The sequence below is a fragment of the Camponotus floridanus genome, unplaced genomic scaffold, assembly GCF_003227725.1.
Source record: "Camponotus floridanus strain SB8 unplaced genomic scaffold, Cflo_v7.5 scaffold16, whole genome shotgun sequence".
Lineage (NCBI taxonomy): Eukaryota > Metazoa > Arthropoda > Insecta > Hymenoptera > Formicidae > Camponotus > Camponotus floridanus.
The window spans coordinates 80502-96954 of NW_020229281.1; the positions used below are offsets into that span (position 1 = coordinate 80502).

The following is a 16453-nucleotide window of genomic DNA, read 5'->3' on the forward strand; positions in this document are numbered from 1 at the left end:
GAATTGAATATAATTGTACAAAACTATATATAATTGTGCAAAAATATGTATAATTATAAATAATAGAGTACAGGAAATAGAGTACAGGACATTATATATATTTATATATAAGTGTAATAACTCTTACATATAATTATATATAAGTGGGCATTTTGCATACTTATATGTAATGTTCACAATGTTTTATGTATAATTATACATGGATTTCTGTTAGTTTAATATATAATTATATGTAAGTCTTGCGTCATATATAAATATGTATAAGTAACAAATATAGTTCAGATACAATCATACATAATTGTATACGATTCTATATAAACGAGAAATTTTGATCAAAATGTATATGCATCTTTCCCTCAATGCACTCATGAACAACGGATAGGTGAAACATTTTGTTTTATACTTAATGACCCGGGAAAAAAAAGTCCATGTCTATTTATATAAAAAAAGTAAAATTATATACAGTCTTATATGATTATATATATATATATATATATATATATATATATATATATAATATCACATATGATTTTATCAGAGCATACGTTTTTGTATATGCTTAGATATGATATCCATCTCTGACCATTTCTGATCATAAAAAATGATATTAGATATCTCACGTCATTTTGTACAATCAGACATAGTCAGATACTGATATCATATCTAAGCATGTATAGAACCAAAACAAAGGTTAATGGTTTCATGTACGCTTTGATATAAATCATATGTTATATATCATATGTTATATCCATATATATGATATAAATCATATGTTATATATCATATGTTATATCCATATATATGATATAAATCATATATATGTTATTATATATAATCATTTAAGATTATATATGATTTTACCTTTTTTTATATAGACCAATATAATTTTTCCTAAAAATTATATCTTGCATTATATATTTAATTAATTATTATGCAGTATTTAAAAACAACACTTAAATGTATATTATTATAGAAGCAGCTAAGTGGTACACCGAAAAAATTGTAAATTCTTAATGAATAAGAATATATTCTTAATTGGCGACTTCTACGTCGCAACTCGATTTTCGTGTGCGCGACATGTTTCTTCATTTACCGTTACGCGGCGACACCACTCTTAATTTTTCTCGTATTCAATATTTATCATGAAATGTATATAAAGGACTTGTATTAATGTAAGATTTAAAGTATATTTTTTTCCCTTAGCAGTGCGGTGCGAAAGAGAGGACGTTGCTCACACATAGGTTCTCTCTATGTGCATGAGCCGCATCCTCTTTGACATCACTGTTTATTAGTTTAATTCCAAGCTGGATTCCTTGTTAGGATTCAGAATATTTATTTATAAATGATTTAATATTTATTCATATATGATATCATATATGACTATATTTGGCAAAATATAATTAGATGATATTGACAAAATCCATATATGGCCAATTTTATATGGACTTTTTCTTCCCGGGATTATAAAAATATATCTTTATATAATAATATACAAATATATATATATATATATATATATATATATTCATATCCATTTATACATAAGCATATATATTTTTATATGGACAAAATTGATATATAAGTTTATATAACTACATATAATCCGTTTTGTCTAATTATATATGAAAAAATTTTTACCGGGATATAGTTGTTCTAAAAAAAAATATGTAATTACTTGTTGCAAATTCATATTTTGTTCTTAAAAGTGGACAATGTTATTGCTACACTCTTTATAATTAAGTTATCTTACTCTTTATCAATTTTCTACTTGTTTTATTCGTTGTTAATGAATTTATAAATTTATGAATTTATAAATTTATAAATTTTTAAATAGATTGAAAGTTAGAGTTATGCAATTAAACATTATGGAAAAAGTATTGTATATTTTTTATGCATTATGTATTCAAAATATGCAAAAATTTATATATACATGTAATTTATATATACATGTAATATATATATATATATATATATGTATGTATATATATATATATATATATATATATATATGCGTATACATACATATATACATATATACATATATCCACACACACACACACACACACACACACACACACACACACACAACAAATACAATTATTTTGTATGTAAAAGTGTTTCAATTTGATGACCTAAACTTTGAATATATATTTTATATTCATCAAAATAAGCAAGAAATAAATAAACATAAGTCTAGAAATCAACATTTTCTAGAAATTATTCATAAGAATATTTAAAAAATATGATGTATTTAAATTAAATTAATATCTTAAATATATTGAAACAATGAATTTAAATCTTTTTTGTCAAAGAACACAAAAAAAATTTGGCATTTTGAAACATGAAGCGCGAGTCCCAATAAGAACCCTAACAGCACATGATATCATTCGAATATTCTATACTTATACTGTAAATATACATTACAGATATAATATATTGAGAATAATCCCATAACATCTCTTGTTGTATATTATTTTTCATATATTCTCAGAATATACTTTGAATATCTCGCGTATTAGTATATTCTTTCTCATATATTTTCCGGATATTCTATAATATTGCATGTGTTTCCTCATTTTGCCGCTACGCGCGCTACCAAACTCGTAGTTTAATTTTGGTGAAATGGACATAAAGGACTGGTACTTAACATGAGTTCTAAAGTTTCTTCTTTTTTCTTTTTAGTCATTTTAATTTATAATAAGCTGACTTAATTTAAAATTTGTTTAGTAATTTAGTTGTTCTGGATTCTTGGTTTGGATTCAGAATATTAAAAAGATTATTTGAAATTAAAATGAGAAATAGTGTGTGCGTGTTTACGGCATTTATCAAAAGTATTTATATTACATATATGAATTATACTGCAAGATATTCTCAGTATTTACTATTAACCAAAATAGGCGGACATTAGAGCATTCTTAGTATATACTTAATATATCATAGTATGTATCTCAAATGTTCTGAGAATATAAGCATTGTACTTTTGCGATATTCTTCGAACATTCTCAGTATCTACATGTGCTGTTAGGGAAGACATGTGTCGCGATAGACGGAGAGATGCTTTGAACATCTATTACAATTATGAAATAAAATTTTTCCTTATGATATGAAATTGTTTCTAGATTAAATTGTTTCTAAAACTAATTTCTAGATTAGTCTTTATCAATAAACGTTTGCTTATTTTAAAAGTATATTGTAAGTATACCTAAACTCTTATTTTGTTACCGTCAATACAAAGATTTATACATATATTATACGTATATTTATTTATTAGCGTGACATATTTATGCATATATATTTATTTTCTAGTATCTTTTAGTTACATTAATTTTTATGAAGCCTGTCATTTTTAGTAATATTAATGTTAATAATAATATAGTTTCGTCGAGATAATAATACTTTATCGATCCTATGTAAATGTACTATACTTTGGCGCCGGGAATTTGAATCATTTAATGTCTCATCGTGTCGTTAGAGGGTACCACTATGGCCGTGTGGCAAATTTGTCTACGCAGTTTCCTCTCGTATATTATAATCCATGATCGTCAGTACCTAAAATACCCAGATTGCTCTGCGGCGCTATTTCGTAGTTTCGTTTTCGTTTCACCGCCTGCTCCGCCGCCATCATCGCGAAAAACGACAGTGAGAGAGAGAGGTTGGTTTACCTCGGTGTTTCTCTTGCGTGATAGTTACGTTGCATCGCGAATCGCACAAATGAAGATGGTGGATAAGATAGAAATGAGTCTGGACGACATCATCAAACAGACCAAGGGATCTAGAGCGCGAGGCGGCGGTAGACGCGGCAGAGGCGCCGGCAATTCGCCCCGTCGAGGAGCACGTAGGGCGCAAAGAGTCGGCGGCGGCGTCATGCGAGGACGCAATCGCGGCGGTATTGCACGTAGCTCTTTGCCGTACACGAGGGTAAGAAAATGATGGTAATAAGCATATTTCACATTGCAAGCTTTCCTCTATCGAATTTGCCCAGAATTGTTTAATGCGCGTACGTATACGTACGCGTGCGCGCGCGCGCACGCGCGCATGTGTACGTACACATATTATATTTATATATACGTGTATGTATGATGGTATACGCGCAACAGTATTGGGTATATGGAATACGTATGATACATATGTATGCCATATATTCGTATGCGTCACGTACATACATGTACCTTATGAAATGGAGCAGTTCTTCAAAATGTTCATTTCTATAATGAGTCGCTTAAAATTATAACTCGCATCGCGGCTTCTAGAATAAAAATGATCCATTATGTTTTTCTCCTTTTTTTCAATATCTTTATATATTTTTATATATATCGTGTTTATACACACTATATAAATGTTCGCAGCACACGCACAAGTGTATGTCAAATAAATATGAAATCAATTTTTTATAGTAAAAACTTTTTTTTTCATTTTAAGTTGTTTTAAGCAACACCTCTCTCGTTCTCTCTCTTTTGGAATTTTTGGAATTCATTTCTTTTATAATTCAGTAATGGACAAAAAAGGAAAACATTTTTTATTAAGAAATATATAAAAATTTCTTTACTTTAAAAGAAATATAATTTATAACACAGCGACTTTTCTCTAATAAACTTTATGGTTTATTGTATAGGGTGATGTAAACAGCGCTTGGAAACATGACATGTTTGATGGCGTAAAAAAAGTTGGTCGTGGTGTAATAGGCAATGCAGGAACAACTAAACTTTTGGTGTCAAATCTTGATTTTGGTGTATCAGATTCAGATATACAGGTACTAAGATATATATAGAATAGCTTTTTTTTAGCATTTAAAATAAAATGAAATCACAAATTAAATATTTGAATAGTGTACATAAAATATAATTTGTGTTTACCCATGCAAATTCTACAAAAGATATGTAATAATAATTTTGTCAAAATGAACATCTAATGTTCGATGTATTAATTTTCATATAGCTATAGATTAATTAGGACATTTGTATACAGAAAAATTGTATGTAAGAAATTTTAACTATTAATAATGTTTTAGGAATTATTTAGTGAATTTGGACCTTTAAAATCAGCAGCAGTACATTATGATAGATCAGGTCGTTCTCTAGGCTCTGCAGATGTCATTTTTGAAAGACGAGCTGATGCTATCAAAGCAATGAAACAATATCATGGAGTACCGCTAGATGGTATGCATCTAAATATGCAGACAGTTATATTCAGTAATGAATGTATCTTTTTTAATTAAGAAATTGTATTTAGATATTAATATCTTTTAATTGTAGCCTTTTTTCAGTTTGCATCTTGCAACAGAAACATTGAACACTTTTTATTTTCAAAAGTTACAATACATGAGGCAATATTAGAGAAATTATTGCAGAGATTATTGTGAACTATGTGTGTGATTTGCACAAATATGTTTTTGCATTCATTACTCCAATGTATTTCGGTAGGTCGAGAAATGAACATACAAGTCGCAACTTCTGAATTACCAGTCACTTCTGTCCGTGGTGGCCCGAGACTAAGCGGTACTAATTATACACAGAGACCTCAGACTCGTTTTAGGGGGAATCGCGGCACAGGATCTGTCAGAGGTAATTTGTTAATGAGACTTAATTATGCAATTAATTTACATAATAATAAAATTGACAGTGCGTTAATCATGTGAAAATTATTTTTTATTATAAATGTGTATGTGAGTTATAGTTATTAAAATATATTTAATAGAATATTTCGTAACGCACATTTCGCTTAATCATTAATGTTATTATATGTTATTTTATGAAATTTAAGGTCGTGGTGGAAGCGGTCGACGTGGAGGTAGAGGAGGCATTCGACAAGTAACAAAAACACCCACAGCTGAGGAATTAGATGCGGAACTAGAAGCATATGTGAAGGAAGTCAAGTAACAATCACAAAATTCTCTCTACTCTATTCAGATTTTGTTCATATTGACTTAACGTAATACACGTTTGTTGCCCTTATTTTCATGAAGCATACAATACAAATACAATTCTATCAAGATATATATAGTGTGTGTGTATGTATATATATATGTATGTATATATATATATATATATATATATATATATATATATATATGTATGTGTATATATATATAGTAAAATGTAAAGAAATTCTCATTAATTTTTAGTTTTTATTTTTGACGATTCTTTCGAAAATTGGTATAATCAGTTTTACAAAACCTCCGCGAATATCATTTGTTAGACGTTCATAGATTTTTTTTATGTGATACAATAAGAAAGTTAAAAAAAGAACAAACTTATATAATTGTAAAGACTGTATGGATTTGTATGTACTATCGTGCGTGTGTGCTCATCAGATGAAAAATACAATGAGATGCATCTCGAAAAGTTGTTGTTTATCAAAGTACAGAATGTGCTTCTAGCCCTCACAATCTGATTCTATTCTTAGTACCATGTCGAGTATCAAAAATTTGTTTGCTATACCCATTTAGGGTAGTTTAGTGGCTGATCTTAGGAATATGAACGACGAGGAAAGATATTTTTGTAACCTACATTTGGTGGATTGTTTTTTTAATATATAAATAAGCATTGTATATAACTGTGCTTAGTGCATAGCTTATAGCATATTAAGGCTGTGACACATACTGTTAACTAGTCAGATATCGATGATATATTTAACTACACAGTGATGGACATGTAAGAAAATGTAAACATTTTTTAATCACGCAGCGTATAAAATGCAATCAAGAACAAGACTGCAAGACTGAAGAAAAACTACTGACAGAGTCTCTTAATAAAAAAGATTATTCTTGAAGTAAAAAGTTTTTATTACCCACCTAAAGAAAAGGATTCTTAACATACGATTCTTAAAGATAAGTTATTTCATCTACCGTTGTATATAATATTTCGTCATTTAAAATATATAAAAACATCTCCCGATTTAACTTAAAAATATGCACATATTCAATGTGTGAAAAAAAGTATTTAAATATTAAACACTATAAAGAGAACGCGACCATTAATGCAATTCTTATTAAATAATATCGACACTTGAAATATATACTTTGCGAAGACACATTTTATTTTACTTAATCACATTGTATATCGTTTTGTACATATGTAAAAATATTTGCTAATAAATAGCATAGAGAGCAGGCTATTACTATAATATTCAGCCTGCAATTATAGAGATTGCTACAGAATTGTACTTTATCTTCCACAAAATGTAGATCAATTTTTCTCTTTCCCTTTCTTCTCGTATTTTTTTTACATACTATCAGAAATATCAAATTCTCTAAATATTTAATAATAAGATCAGTCACGTTTAGATAATAAAATTTTACTATGCAATAATAATTGTATACAATACGAGGCAACATTTTACCCCGCATCAATATTTTAAATTACAAAAGACAGATAAATAATGATTTATTTTTATAATCTTTTCAGTGTCCTCTTCCTGTCCTTTAACATTTTTTTCTTTTCCGCCGTTAGTTTCTTATCACCCGCATGTTTTTTTGGAAGAGGTCCCCCGCTTTCCAAAGAGGCGCAACTTTCCAGACCCGCTTTACTACCTTTACCGCCTCCCTAAAGAAATCCAACCATTGTCACATCGGTGTAATTAAGAAGGAAAGCCTTATAATTGTTCTCAAGATAAAGATAGCATTACCTGTGCATGTATCTCAGTCATCATTTTTGCTCGTTCTGAATATTCGTCGTGACTTTCTAAGAGTAATTTGCCAGCTTCCTCATTCAAAGCAGATTCAGGATTTGGCACTATTAGTAAACATTTTACGGTCTAGAAGCAAAATATGCAAATAATAAGCGAGTACTTGCAACGCGATACGTATAATTGTACACTTGTATCGTATAATTCGTGTATAATCATATACCAGTAATATATGTTGTATTCCAAGATCTGGTTTCCAATCCTTTTTTAAAGTATTAACGCATATTTCGCCATTTTTTGCTACATTGGGATGAAAAATCTTTGTGAGGAAATAAGCCTTTGGTGGTCCTTGCGGGAAGTCTTTTCCAAGAGCTAGTTTAACTCTAAAGAAACCGCCAGCGTACGGAGTCCCGGCTATCATAGAAGGAGAGAAATATATATTAGTCTTATTGCTGTATTATATTGCTTATTAATTAGAATTGAAACTCGCACAATTCAACACAATTTAGCATGAACGAGTAAGTTAGGTCGGATCGGTTTATATTTGATTCGATTCGATTAGGTTAGGTTGGATTAGGTTAGGTTATGGTCGATAAAAGGATGCTTCGTTCCGGGAATTTATCAACCGTAGCTGGACGATAATCGAGGAGCGAAAAGACGCAAAATGCCAAGAAAGATCGATCAATCTTACACGGGCCTTCGATGACAGCTTGGATATCGGTGATGTCCGCCTCGTTCAAAATGACACGAATACCCTCGGGTGGTTGCGCGGCCAATTCTGCCATCTCCTTGGCCACTCGGCGGATAATTTGCGGCGATAAATTTTCCACATTCTGCAAGAATGTACGATTGGCGATATCGGTCTCGTCAGGACACGCGGCGCAAACATTTCAGCGCAAGGCGCGCATCGGTAATAGACGGATAGGCTGATGGATAGGTAAACAGAAGAATACGTCGCGATGAATAATAGAGTGTGTTTTCGCTTCGCGATAACTAAAAACGGATACTCACGGAGCTCACGGCGGCAGCCATAATCGCCGAAAGCTTGCAACGTATTCTCGGCCAGGCCTCGCGTGCAACTGCAACGCCGCGACTACACGTTACACGTTCCGTCTTCCTCCAACTCTCTTTCAAGCGCGCAGCGCGCGGTGCAACGTGCGACGTGCGACGTGCGACTCTAGGAAAACGCTTAACGTCACAACATTAGCACGGCATCGCCCGCAATAACCAACATTTTAAACTGACAGCCAATCGCGTGCCAGACTCGAGCGTACTCTCGAAGCTAGAAGTCGATTGTTCCTCCTCTTCCACCTTTTCCTCCTCCTCCTCCTCCTCCTCCTCCTCCTCCTCCTCCTCCTCCTCCTCCTCCTCCTCCTCCTCCTCCTCCTCCTCCTCCTCCTCCTCCTCTCGTCCTTCTATCGACTCCCTATTCAATTCACTATTTCGACCATTCGACATTCGACTCGTCCTCCGACTCTGACGCGTTTTGCGCTTGTTTTTTTTCCCAACTCAAACACGCAACAAGGCTCGTCGGCGTCGCTGAAGAGCAAATCGAACTACCTTCGATGAGATAACGCGCGCGTTTGAGAGGACAGTACGTGGATGAGGATACGGATTTATACGGATACGGATTCCCATTGAGACAGGATTCTCCTTCTTGCGATTACCCTCTCCTTTAACGATTTAAACTCTACGCGTCGTAGCTTCGCGGCACCATACTGCACGTCTCACCTTTTCCCCCGCTGCCCCTCTGCTCTCCCACATATCGCCGTTGAAGTAAACTTAAACGTTGCCGCTGTATTGTCACGAATTTACACAATGACGGATGATGGAACGATCGAAAAGGTAAACTCGCTTTAATTAATTACGCCTACTTCATTATGCGGGTGAGATTCAACTGACAGATGCAGAGATATCTCCAATAAATGACATACACTTTTGTACTTGGTAATAGTAATAGAAAATCAATGACGATAAGACTCGATTTCACCTGCTGATAATGCGATGTCATCTTAGGAAAAGCACATGAAACAACTGAAGCGTAAGATGGAATGCTGGCGGGAGATAATACTGCCTTTGAACTCCATTCTTCTGTGGGAACGTAGCTGGCACCCTGGTCTGATCGTCGGACTCGTTACAATAATATTCTGGTAAATTGAATAATTTTTATGTAAATTTTATGTTTTTTTTTTTAGACTGTATCAAAGTCATTGATTGTTCCTTTCGCTATAAGTTTCTCATCCATCTCAAATTTAAATTGATTTTTTCCTCGTCAAAAATCTCTCGATGCACCTCGAGACAGATTTCTAATAATGAAGAAAAAGGAACAGATGACAATGTGTCCGTTTGTTAATTTTATAATAACATAGTTGTTTAATTTTTAATTATTAATCTAGTTGTACATGACATGATATTAGAAATCGTCATTATATCAAATTGTGATAATTCTTATTACGAGGAAAAATTATCTCTAAATTAACCAAGAAAATACTAGATAGAAAGAAGTTTTGAGATATTCTATATAAGGTTGTAAAAAATATAAAGTAATAATATCTTTTCCATTGCAGTGTAATATGGATTCTAGAACCAACTTTACTGACCATGATATCTATATGTCTATTGATATTTGCTCTTGTTGATTATCTTGTGCCGATTTTGACCTCAATCTTATGCAACGCACAGAGTTGGACAGGACAAAAGGAAAAAAAACTGATCGAAGTTTGTCAAAATCTCTCGATCGCTATACTACAAATACAAGGCACATGGACGTGCATCTCGAAAATTCGACATGATCGTCCCAACATTGTAAGTATGCCATTCTCCTACTATACTTTGTATGTCTACTAAATCTTAAAATTATGTATAAAAACTTGTTATTTGTGAGAGAAGAGAAATGTGTGCATTAGAGAATCAATATATATAATTAAATAGATGTAAACTATATAATATATATGTGTGTGTGTGTGTGTGGATGTGTGTGTATGTATACATTTTTTTTCACATATTTAAAATTATCTTTCTTGAGAATTAGATGGTAAAAAGAAAAGCGTTTTTTATTTTCTAATTAATTTTTCGCGAAAATGATATTTGATGATACCATGAGATTAACTAAATATATAGTATATAAATTGTATATAAAAATTAATAAATTTACTTTAATTGTTCTTTTATCATAGTACTATGGTGCAACAATACTCTGTCTTATTCTCTTTGCATGGATCGGCAACACAGTCAACAATTTGCTTCTACTTTACATCATAGGTAATAAATAAATTTATACAAATGTGTAAATTAATTTTCCTTCTCTCCATTATATCACATATTGTACTGTGTAAAATCTGTTTTAGTGAATGCAACCCTTCTCACTCCAGGATTCAGACACAAAGGACGAGCGCGTTGGGCTGTGAGATATGCATACAATCATTTAATTCATCGTCATCTATCATAATTGTCGTTTTACGTGTTCATTAAAACTATCCATTCTGTCCTTAAACCACCTTTGATATTAAATTCATTCATATTATTCTACAAAACATTTTACGAATTTACATGTGTATCTCGTGTACTAATTTCAAGAATAATCGAAGTTCTTCACTCTATCCAAATATAAAAGATCGACATAATCCAATACGCTAAAAAAAAGAAAATACAAAATTACACCTTATCGTTTTAAATATAAGGATTGATCTCTCATTTGCCATGTGATTTTGTATCTCGCATAATAGAATTATACTTGTGAATCTCCATCATATTGTTTCGTGTCACTTGTGAGAATTAATAAAAGACTTATTTTTCATTAAACTTTTAATTTAAGTTTTAGTTAAAATTGTATATATTGTAATTGTTATTGTTTTCTATAGTATGTAAAGCATATCTTTGGTATTAAGATATATTATTTTATATAAAGAAAAAAATATTTTCATGTGTTATGTATATTAATTATAGCAATAAAATGGATGTGTTTGTGATTGACAGATTAGCTTTAAAAAATGCGTTAACTGAAAGTGAAATTACAAAAATATATATTGGTAAATATAGACGCTTCTTTCCACCATAGATTGAGAGCAAGTCCTTTATTCTCACTACCTTGATGGATCGCAAATAATTTGAAAATCAATACACTAATTCTAATTGATTTTATAATTCTGCCATAGTTTGACCAATTTTTTATAAATGTTTCTTTCGCGATAAAAATATCAGAGCAATGCCGTCTTCGAGTACAGGTAGCAAAGCAAGAAATGTTCACTAATTATCAACATAAATTTCTCTTATAATAGAATTTCGTTTTGAATTACAAGGAATAGTTGCAAAGACACGTACGCGCGCAATGCAAATGTTGAAAATTGAAAAGTTGCGACAAAAACCATTGTTCATTCGTTTATTAATAATGGACGAATCAACTTTAAATTAATCAAATAAATTATATATTATATAAACAATTTAAATATGATGATTTAACCAATGTATGTAAATGTTATTTATACACAATTTTATCTCTAAATTATGCGAGATATACAACAAGTAAACATATATGTATGTATGTGCATAAGAATTTTTTCATAACCTCCCAAAGATACATTACACACACTGCCAGGATTTTTTTCTGTAAGTTCTTCCAAAGTACACACAAAGAGAGAGAAAGACAGAGAGAGAGAGAGAGAGAGTGCGATGACTTTGGCCGACTGGCAATAATGAAACAGGTGTGATCATCGCGATACTTATTATGATGATGTGAGGAAAACGCAAAGAAACACCAACAACAAAATTTCTGTATTAAATTTTGCGTGTAAGATTGCATTGAGTTATCTGTATTGTCTGATGAGAAAGTACAAAAGATAATTTTTATTCAAATTATTTGTGTCCTTTTATTTCTATTTAATGTTATTTATGCAATTGTGAATTCAAACAACTTTTCTGGAAGAAATCATGGACATCATTGTGAAACTGAATGAGCAAACGGCAGGCAGAGATAAAATAATAAGGTATGTATATTGTATATATGAAATATTCAAACGACTCATTATATATATATGTGTGTGTGTGTGTGTGTGGTGTGTGTATCATATAATAATTACTTCTTTTGAATATTTAACAATGCAATTTGTCTCATGTTCCTCTTTCTTTTCAAATTCAATTTATGAAAAGGTTTTTCAGTCACTTGTAGCTGTTATTATATATATTTCGACATTTCCAAAGAAAAATTATTTTTAATTTATTAAAGAAAATTTAGAATTTAGAAATAAAAGAATTAAAAGTGATTGCAAATTATAAATCATTTTCTAATATTTTTAATATTATCAGAAGGAATAATAAAAATTGTGTTAATTACAGATTATTGCAATACGGGAGTCGTACTTATTGGTACTATGCACAGAATGCACAAAGCACAAGATTCTCTGCAGAAATTTTAAGGAGTTTGGAATTCACTTTTAGTTCATTCCGAAAATGTATGTAACTTCTTAATTTGTAATGAAATATTTCGTTATTAACAAAATTTATATCATATGGATCTCTTATTACTTTCTAGTACTCCGCCTTGGAAGATGCTTAGACAGTTTATATTTGGCTTTAAAAATAATGAAGTATCCCGATCCAACAGTGAAGATAACATTAATTATGGCAAAAATAGCAAATGCTTTATATTTACTGGCAGATCATTTTATTTGGGTGGGTAGAGTAGGAATTTTAAGAGTCAATCTGGAAAAGTGGAATAAGATTGCAAATAAATATTGGCTAATAACTATTATTTTGAGTTTAATAAGAGATATTTATGAGATTGCCAAGATTTTTAAACACGAGAAGAGTATATTTAAACAATATCAAATAGTCTCTTGTCTAAAAAGTCACAAGAAAGTAGTAATGGATACTGTTAAAAACGGATGCGATTTATTTATTCCATTGACAGCATTAGGTATCACAAAATGTACTCCTGGTACAGTAGGTTTACTTGGAGTAATTTCTTCATTTATTGGTCTCTACACCATTATCAATCCACTTTATAAATTAACTCCATCTTAGAGTAAAATATTTTTATGATATTTCTGTGCACACACACGCACTTGTATATGTATGCATATATGCATATGTGACGCGTGCGCATATATATATATATGTGTGTGTGTGTGTGTGTGTGTCTTATCTTTTGATAGAAATATATATATATATATATATATATATATATATATATATAATATATATATAAAATATATATAAATGTACATATAAGGAGATAAACTATGTATAATATTGTTATATTAAAATGTCATTTGATTTTTATTCTTATAAAAGGTGATTACTTTAAATAATTACTTATATAAAAGGTGTATATTGATTGTATGTGGTTGTCCTGGTAAAAAATTCAGTGGATAAAATCAGCAGTGTTTTTCCTTTTTTGAAATATATATATTTAATAATCTATAAAAATAATCTATATTGAATCTTCCCAAGTTTATCAATGTTCTTTTCTGTAATCTCTCTCCTTTTCTCTTTATTCAACATGCACAAGAAACCAATTGATATTACTACACTTCCTAGAAATGACATAATCATCAACAAATATATATATTTGCACAATGACATGTGAAAAAAGTTCCAACATCCATCTTGTATTTCTTTCTCTATTTTATTCAACAAGATGATGGAAAAAGCTTATGCAAAAAACTTGATCAGATCTAATACATATATATATATATATATATATATATATATATATGTATGTATATATATTTATTTTATTAAAAAACAAGTGTAAATTTATATAAAGAATAATTTTATATAAAAATATAAATATAATATCATGTTTTAGGCATTGTCTGTAAGTATGGGTGCTGCTCCCTCTTGAATTAATAATTCGTATTTATTTGAATAATACATCAATGTAACGCCCCATTTTGCACAGATCACAGACCATACTGCTCTTATGACTGTACTCTCAGAAATTGGTTGAATGGCTGTATAATATAATAGAAAGTTTTCATGTATTAATACCAATTATAATTATACAAATTATAGATTTTAGCATTTATACACAGAAAACTAGGAATAAATAAGAATTAAATAAATATATATATATATATATATCTTCTTAAATAAATAAAATAATATGTAAACCAATTTTCTAAAATAACAATATACTTACGAATCTTGTAGTAAAATGTAAGAAACAAATACCAAATCAGTGCAGTAACACCAATTACAGCACATATAAAGCCCACAATATTTAAATTTTGCAATGTAATTCTAGTGTGCCATCTCTCCAAAGTTTCCTTGCCTTTTACCCAATGTAAGTGAAAACAGACTCCAGCTAAGACACCTACATATTCCAAAACAAATTAAATTTTGACATGTTAAAATTTCTGCTCTTTTCCCTGCAATATACTGTCATTGCATACATTGAACAATAATATCAAAAGTAAAAAAGACTATGTTTAATATTTTTATATATTGCACATCAAAGATTGATTTCTTTGTTTATACATTGTTCATTACATATAGTGGATAAGAAAAAAATTTTGTCTTTTTCTTCTTGATGTTATTAAAATTTTGAATATCTAATATAGTTGCAATAAGAAGTAGAATCGTATTTTATAAATATTAAAAATATTTAATTTTTTATTTATATAAATTAATCCCGACATAACAGTTAGAAAAATAACGATATATTTATTTTTATTATCATTATTATTAACAACAAACCTCTCTATTTCTCTCTTTGAAAATTTATAGTTGAAAAAAAAGTGATAGATTTTTGTTCAACACTTTTGTTTTATATATCAACAGAATCTAATTTTACTAGTCGAAATAAACTCTAAAAAAACAAATAAAACAAAGTGAAATAAATATCTTCTATTCAGGATGCACACAGTTAATCAAATAGAAAGAGAATTTAAGGTATTTATTAAAATCTAATAATCGCAGTGATCTGTATGTGATCTGTAACGTTTTATCTCCAAATAGAATATCAGTTTTCTAACCTGCTAGTATCGACCAAAATCCAACGTCATGATTCCCGTAAACAACAAACAGAACAAAAAACGCAGATACTCCAATAAATATACCTAGAGCACTAATCAATAATTGTACCAAGACGTTGCGTATCATTTTTTTCGGATGTCTATCAATTACGTTGCAACAATAAAGTAATTAAATGTATCATAATGAAAGTTGAACAAAGTACAACAAAGTGTGTATATGTGTGTGTTTTTCTTTACAATCTTCCATCTGTTCGTAACATCATGTGTTTCTTTGCTGCGTTCGTTTTGACGGTTTCAGTGCTGAAAGCATCGTTCTATCTTTGTTTGATATTCGATGTGTAATAAAGACAAAGGCCGGTATTTATAGTCCGATCTTATATTTGAGATCGTCTTAAGTTCGAGCTTGAAATACTACGCAGTCATTTGATTGGTTGAATGAGGTCTTAAGTCAACCTCGGACCAGACTTAAGACAATCTTAAATATAAGATCGGACTGTGAATACCGGCCAAAATAATACTCACAGCGCGTGAGCGTGCAAAACGAACACAGTCTTTAAAGAAAAATATAGGTTGTGTGCTTGCTAAAAAATGAAATAATCATATATATATATATATATATATATATATATATATATATGTTCAAAAATTAGAAAGAGAAAAAACACAAAAAGAGCAACAAGTTTAGTTAAATAAAGAATAAATTTAGGTTACGTTCCAAAACATAAGTAACCAAAGAAATTTTATTCTGATGGCCGTTTCGAAACTCTTTTAAGCCTTTTCGATTGGTTCAAATCGGCCATCGAGTAAAATTTTCCTCGATTACTTACGTTTTAGAACGTAACCTTAATATGATTAAT

At 30.3% G+C, this 16453-nt stretch overlaps 5 protein-coding genes across 6 annotated transcripts; 3 read left to right on the forward strand and 2 right to left on the reverse strand.

Annotated features, from left to right (window-relative positions):
- Nucleotides 1-3574: 3574 nt before the first annotated feature.
- Nucleotides 3575-6341, forward strand: LOC105251186 (THO complex subunit 4). Its single transcript, XM_011257772.3, has 5 exons — nt 3575-3918; nt 4613-4750; nt 5009-5156; nt 5421-5561; nt 5761-6341. Exons 1-5 carry the CDS (start codon nt 3712-3714, stop codon nt 5874-5876), a joined length of 750 nt encoding a protein of 249 aa, XP_011256074.1. The 5' UTR covers nt 3575-3711; the 3' UTR covers nt 5877-6341.
- A 675-nt stretch (nt 6342-7016) lies between these two features.
- LOC105251188 (ubiquitin-conjugating enzyme E2 S) lies at nt 7017-8954 on the reverse strand. 2 transcript variants are annotated; one of them, XM_011257773.3, is made up of 5 exons: nt 8635-8954; nt 8315-8456; nt 7847-8037; nt 7624-7752; nt 7017-7541 (listed from the first exon to the last, which is right to left on the reverse strand). In XM_011257773.3, the coding sequence occupies exons 1-5, from the start codon at nt 8653-8655 to the stop codon at nt 7389-7391; spliced, it is 636 nt and encodes a 211-aa protein (XP_011256075.1). In that variant the 5' UTR covers nt 8656-8954; the 3' UTR covers nt 7017-7388. The 2 variants fall into 2 exon arrangements, with proteins under 2 accessions (XP_011256075.1, XP_025262737.1); XM_025406952.1 differs by having other exon boundaries at nt 8315-8549.
- A 53-nt stretch (nt 8955-9007) lies between these two features.
- On the forward strand, nt 9008-11265 carry LOC105251189 (ADP-ribosylation factor-like protein 6-interacting protein 1). Its single transcript, XM_011257775.3, has 5 exons — nt 9008-9468; nt 9640-9773; nt 10191-10428; nt 10800-10884; nt 10971-11265. The coding sequence occupies exons 1-5, from the start codon at nt 9442-9444 to the stop codon at nt 11069-11071; spliced, it is 585 nt and encodes a 194-aa protein (XP_011256077.1). The 5' UTR covers nt 9008-9441; the 3' UTR covers nt 11072-11265.
- A 904-nt stretch (nt 11266-12169) lies between these two features.
- LOC105251190 (peroxisomal membrane protein 11B) lies at nt 12170-13714 on the forward strand. Its single transcript, XM_011257776.3, has 3 exons — nt 12170-12605; nt 12955-13070; nt 13151-13714. Exons 1-3 carry the CDS (start codon nt 12550-12552, stop codon nt 13639-13641), a joined length of 663 nt encoding a protein of 220 aa, XP_011256078.1. The 5' UTR covers nt 12170-12549; the 3' UTR covers nt 13642-13714.
- Nucleotides 13715-14399: 685 nt separating this feature from the next.
- LOC112637367 lies at nt 14400-15925 on the reverse strand. Its single transcript, XM_025406887.1, has 3 exons — nt 15597-15925; nt 14762-14935; nt 14400-14573 (listed from the first exon to the last, which is right to left on the reverse strand). The coding sequence occupies exons 1-3, from the start codon at nt 15721-15723 to the stop codon at nt 14425-14427; spliced, it is 450 nt and encodes a 149-aa protein (XP_025262672.1). The 5' UTR covers nt 15724-15925; the 3' UTR covers nt 14400-14424.
- Between the last annotated feature and the right edge of the window lie 528 nt (nt 15926-16453).

Bases quoted from the DNA above. Each gene is read 5' to 3' on its own strand.
- LOC105251186 (XM_011257772.3), top strand. From the start codon at position 3,712: ATGAAGATGGTGGATAAGATAGAAATGAGTCTGGACGACATCATCAAA. The intron at 3,919-4,612 runs GTAAGAAAATGA...TTTATTGTATAG, and splicing joins GCTCTTTGCCGTACACGAGG to GGTGATGTAAACAGCGCTTG. The intron at 5,562-5,760 runs GTAATTTGTTAA...ATGAAATTTAAG, and splicing joins CGGCACAGGATCTGTCAGAG to GTCGTGGTGGAAGCGGTCGA.
- LOC105251188 (XM_011257773.3), bottom strand. From the start codon at position 8,655: ATGGCTGCCGCCGTGAGCTCC. The intron at 8,457-8,634 runs GTGAGTATCCGT...ACATTCTTGCAG, and splicing joins TGGCTGCCGCCGTGAGCTCC to AATGTGGAAAATTTATCGCC. The intron at 7,542-7,623 runs GTAATGCTATCT...GGATTTCTTTAG, and splicing joins TGACTGAGATACATGCACAG to GGAGGCGGTAAAGGTAGTAA.
- LOC105251189 (XM_011257775.3), top strand. From the start codon at position 9,442: ATGACGGATGATGGAACGATCGAAAAG. The intron at 9,774-10,190 runs GTAAATTGAATA...TTTCCATTGCAG, and splicing joins CTCGTTACAATAATATTCTG to TGTAATATGGATTCTAGAAC. The intron at 10,429-10,799 runs GTAAGTATGCCA...CTTTTATCATAG, and splicing joins GACATGATCGTCCCAACATT to TACTATGGTGCAACAATACT.
- LOC105251190 (XM_011257776.3), top strand. From the start codon at position 12,550: ATGGACATCATTGTGAAACTGAATGAGCAAACGGCAGGCAGAGATAAA. The intron at 12,606-12,954 runs GTATGTATATTG...TGTTAATTACAG, and splicing joins GGCAGAGATAAAATAATAAG to ATTATTGCAATACGGGAGTC. The intron at 13,071-13,150 runs GTATGTAACTTC...ATTACTTTCTAG, and splicing joins TTTTAGTTCATTCCGAAAAT to TACTCCGCCTTGGAAGATGC.
- LOC112637367 (XM_025406887.1), bottom strand. From the start codon at position 15,723: ATGATACGCAACGTCTTGGTACAATTATTGATTAGTGCTCTAGGTATA. The intron at 14,936-15,596 runs GTTAGAAAACTG...TGGAATATGTAG, and splicing joins ATTTTGGTCGATACTAGCAG to GTGTCTTAGCTGGAGTCTGT. The intron at 14,574-14,761 runs GTAAGTATATTG...TATATTATACAG, and splicing joins TACATTTTACTACAAGATTC to CCATTCAACCAATTTCTGAG.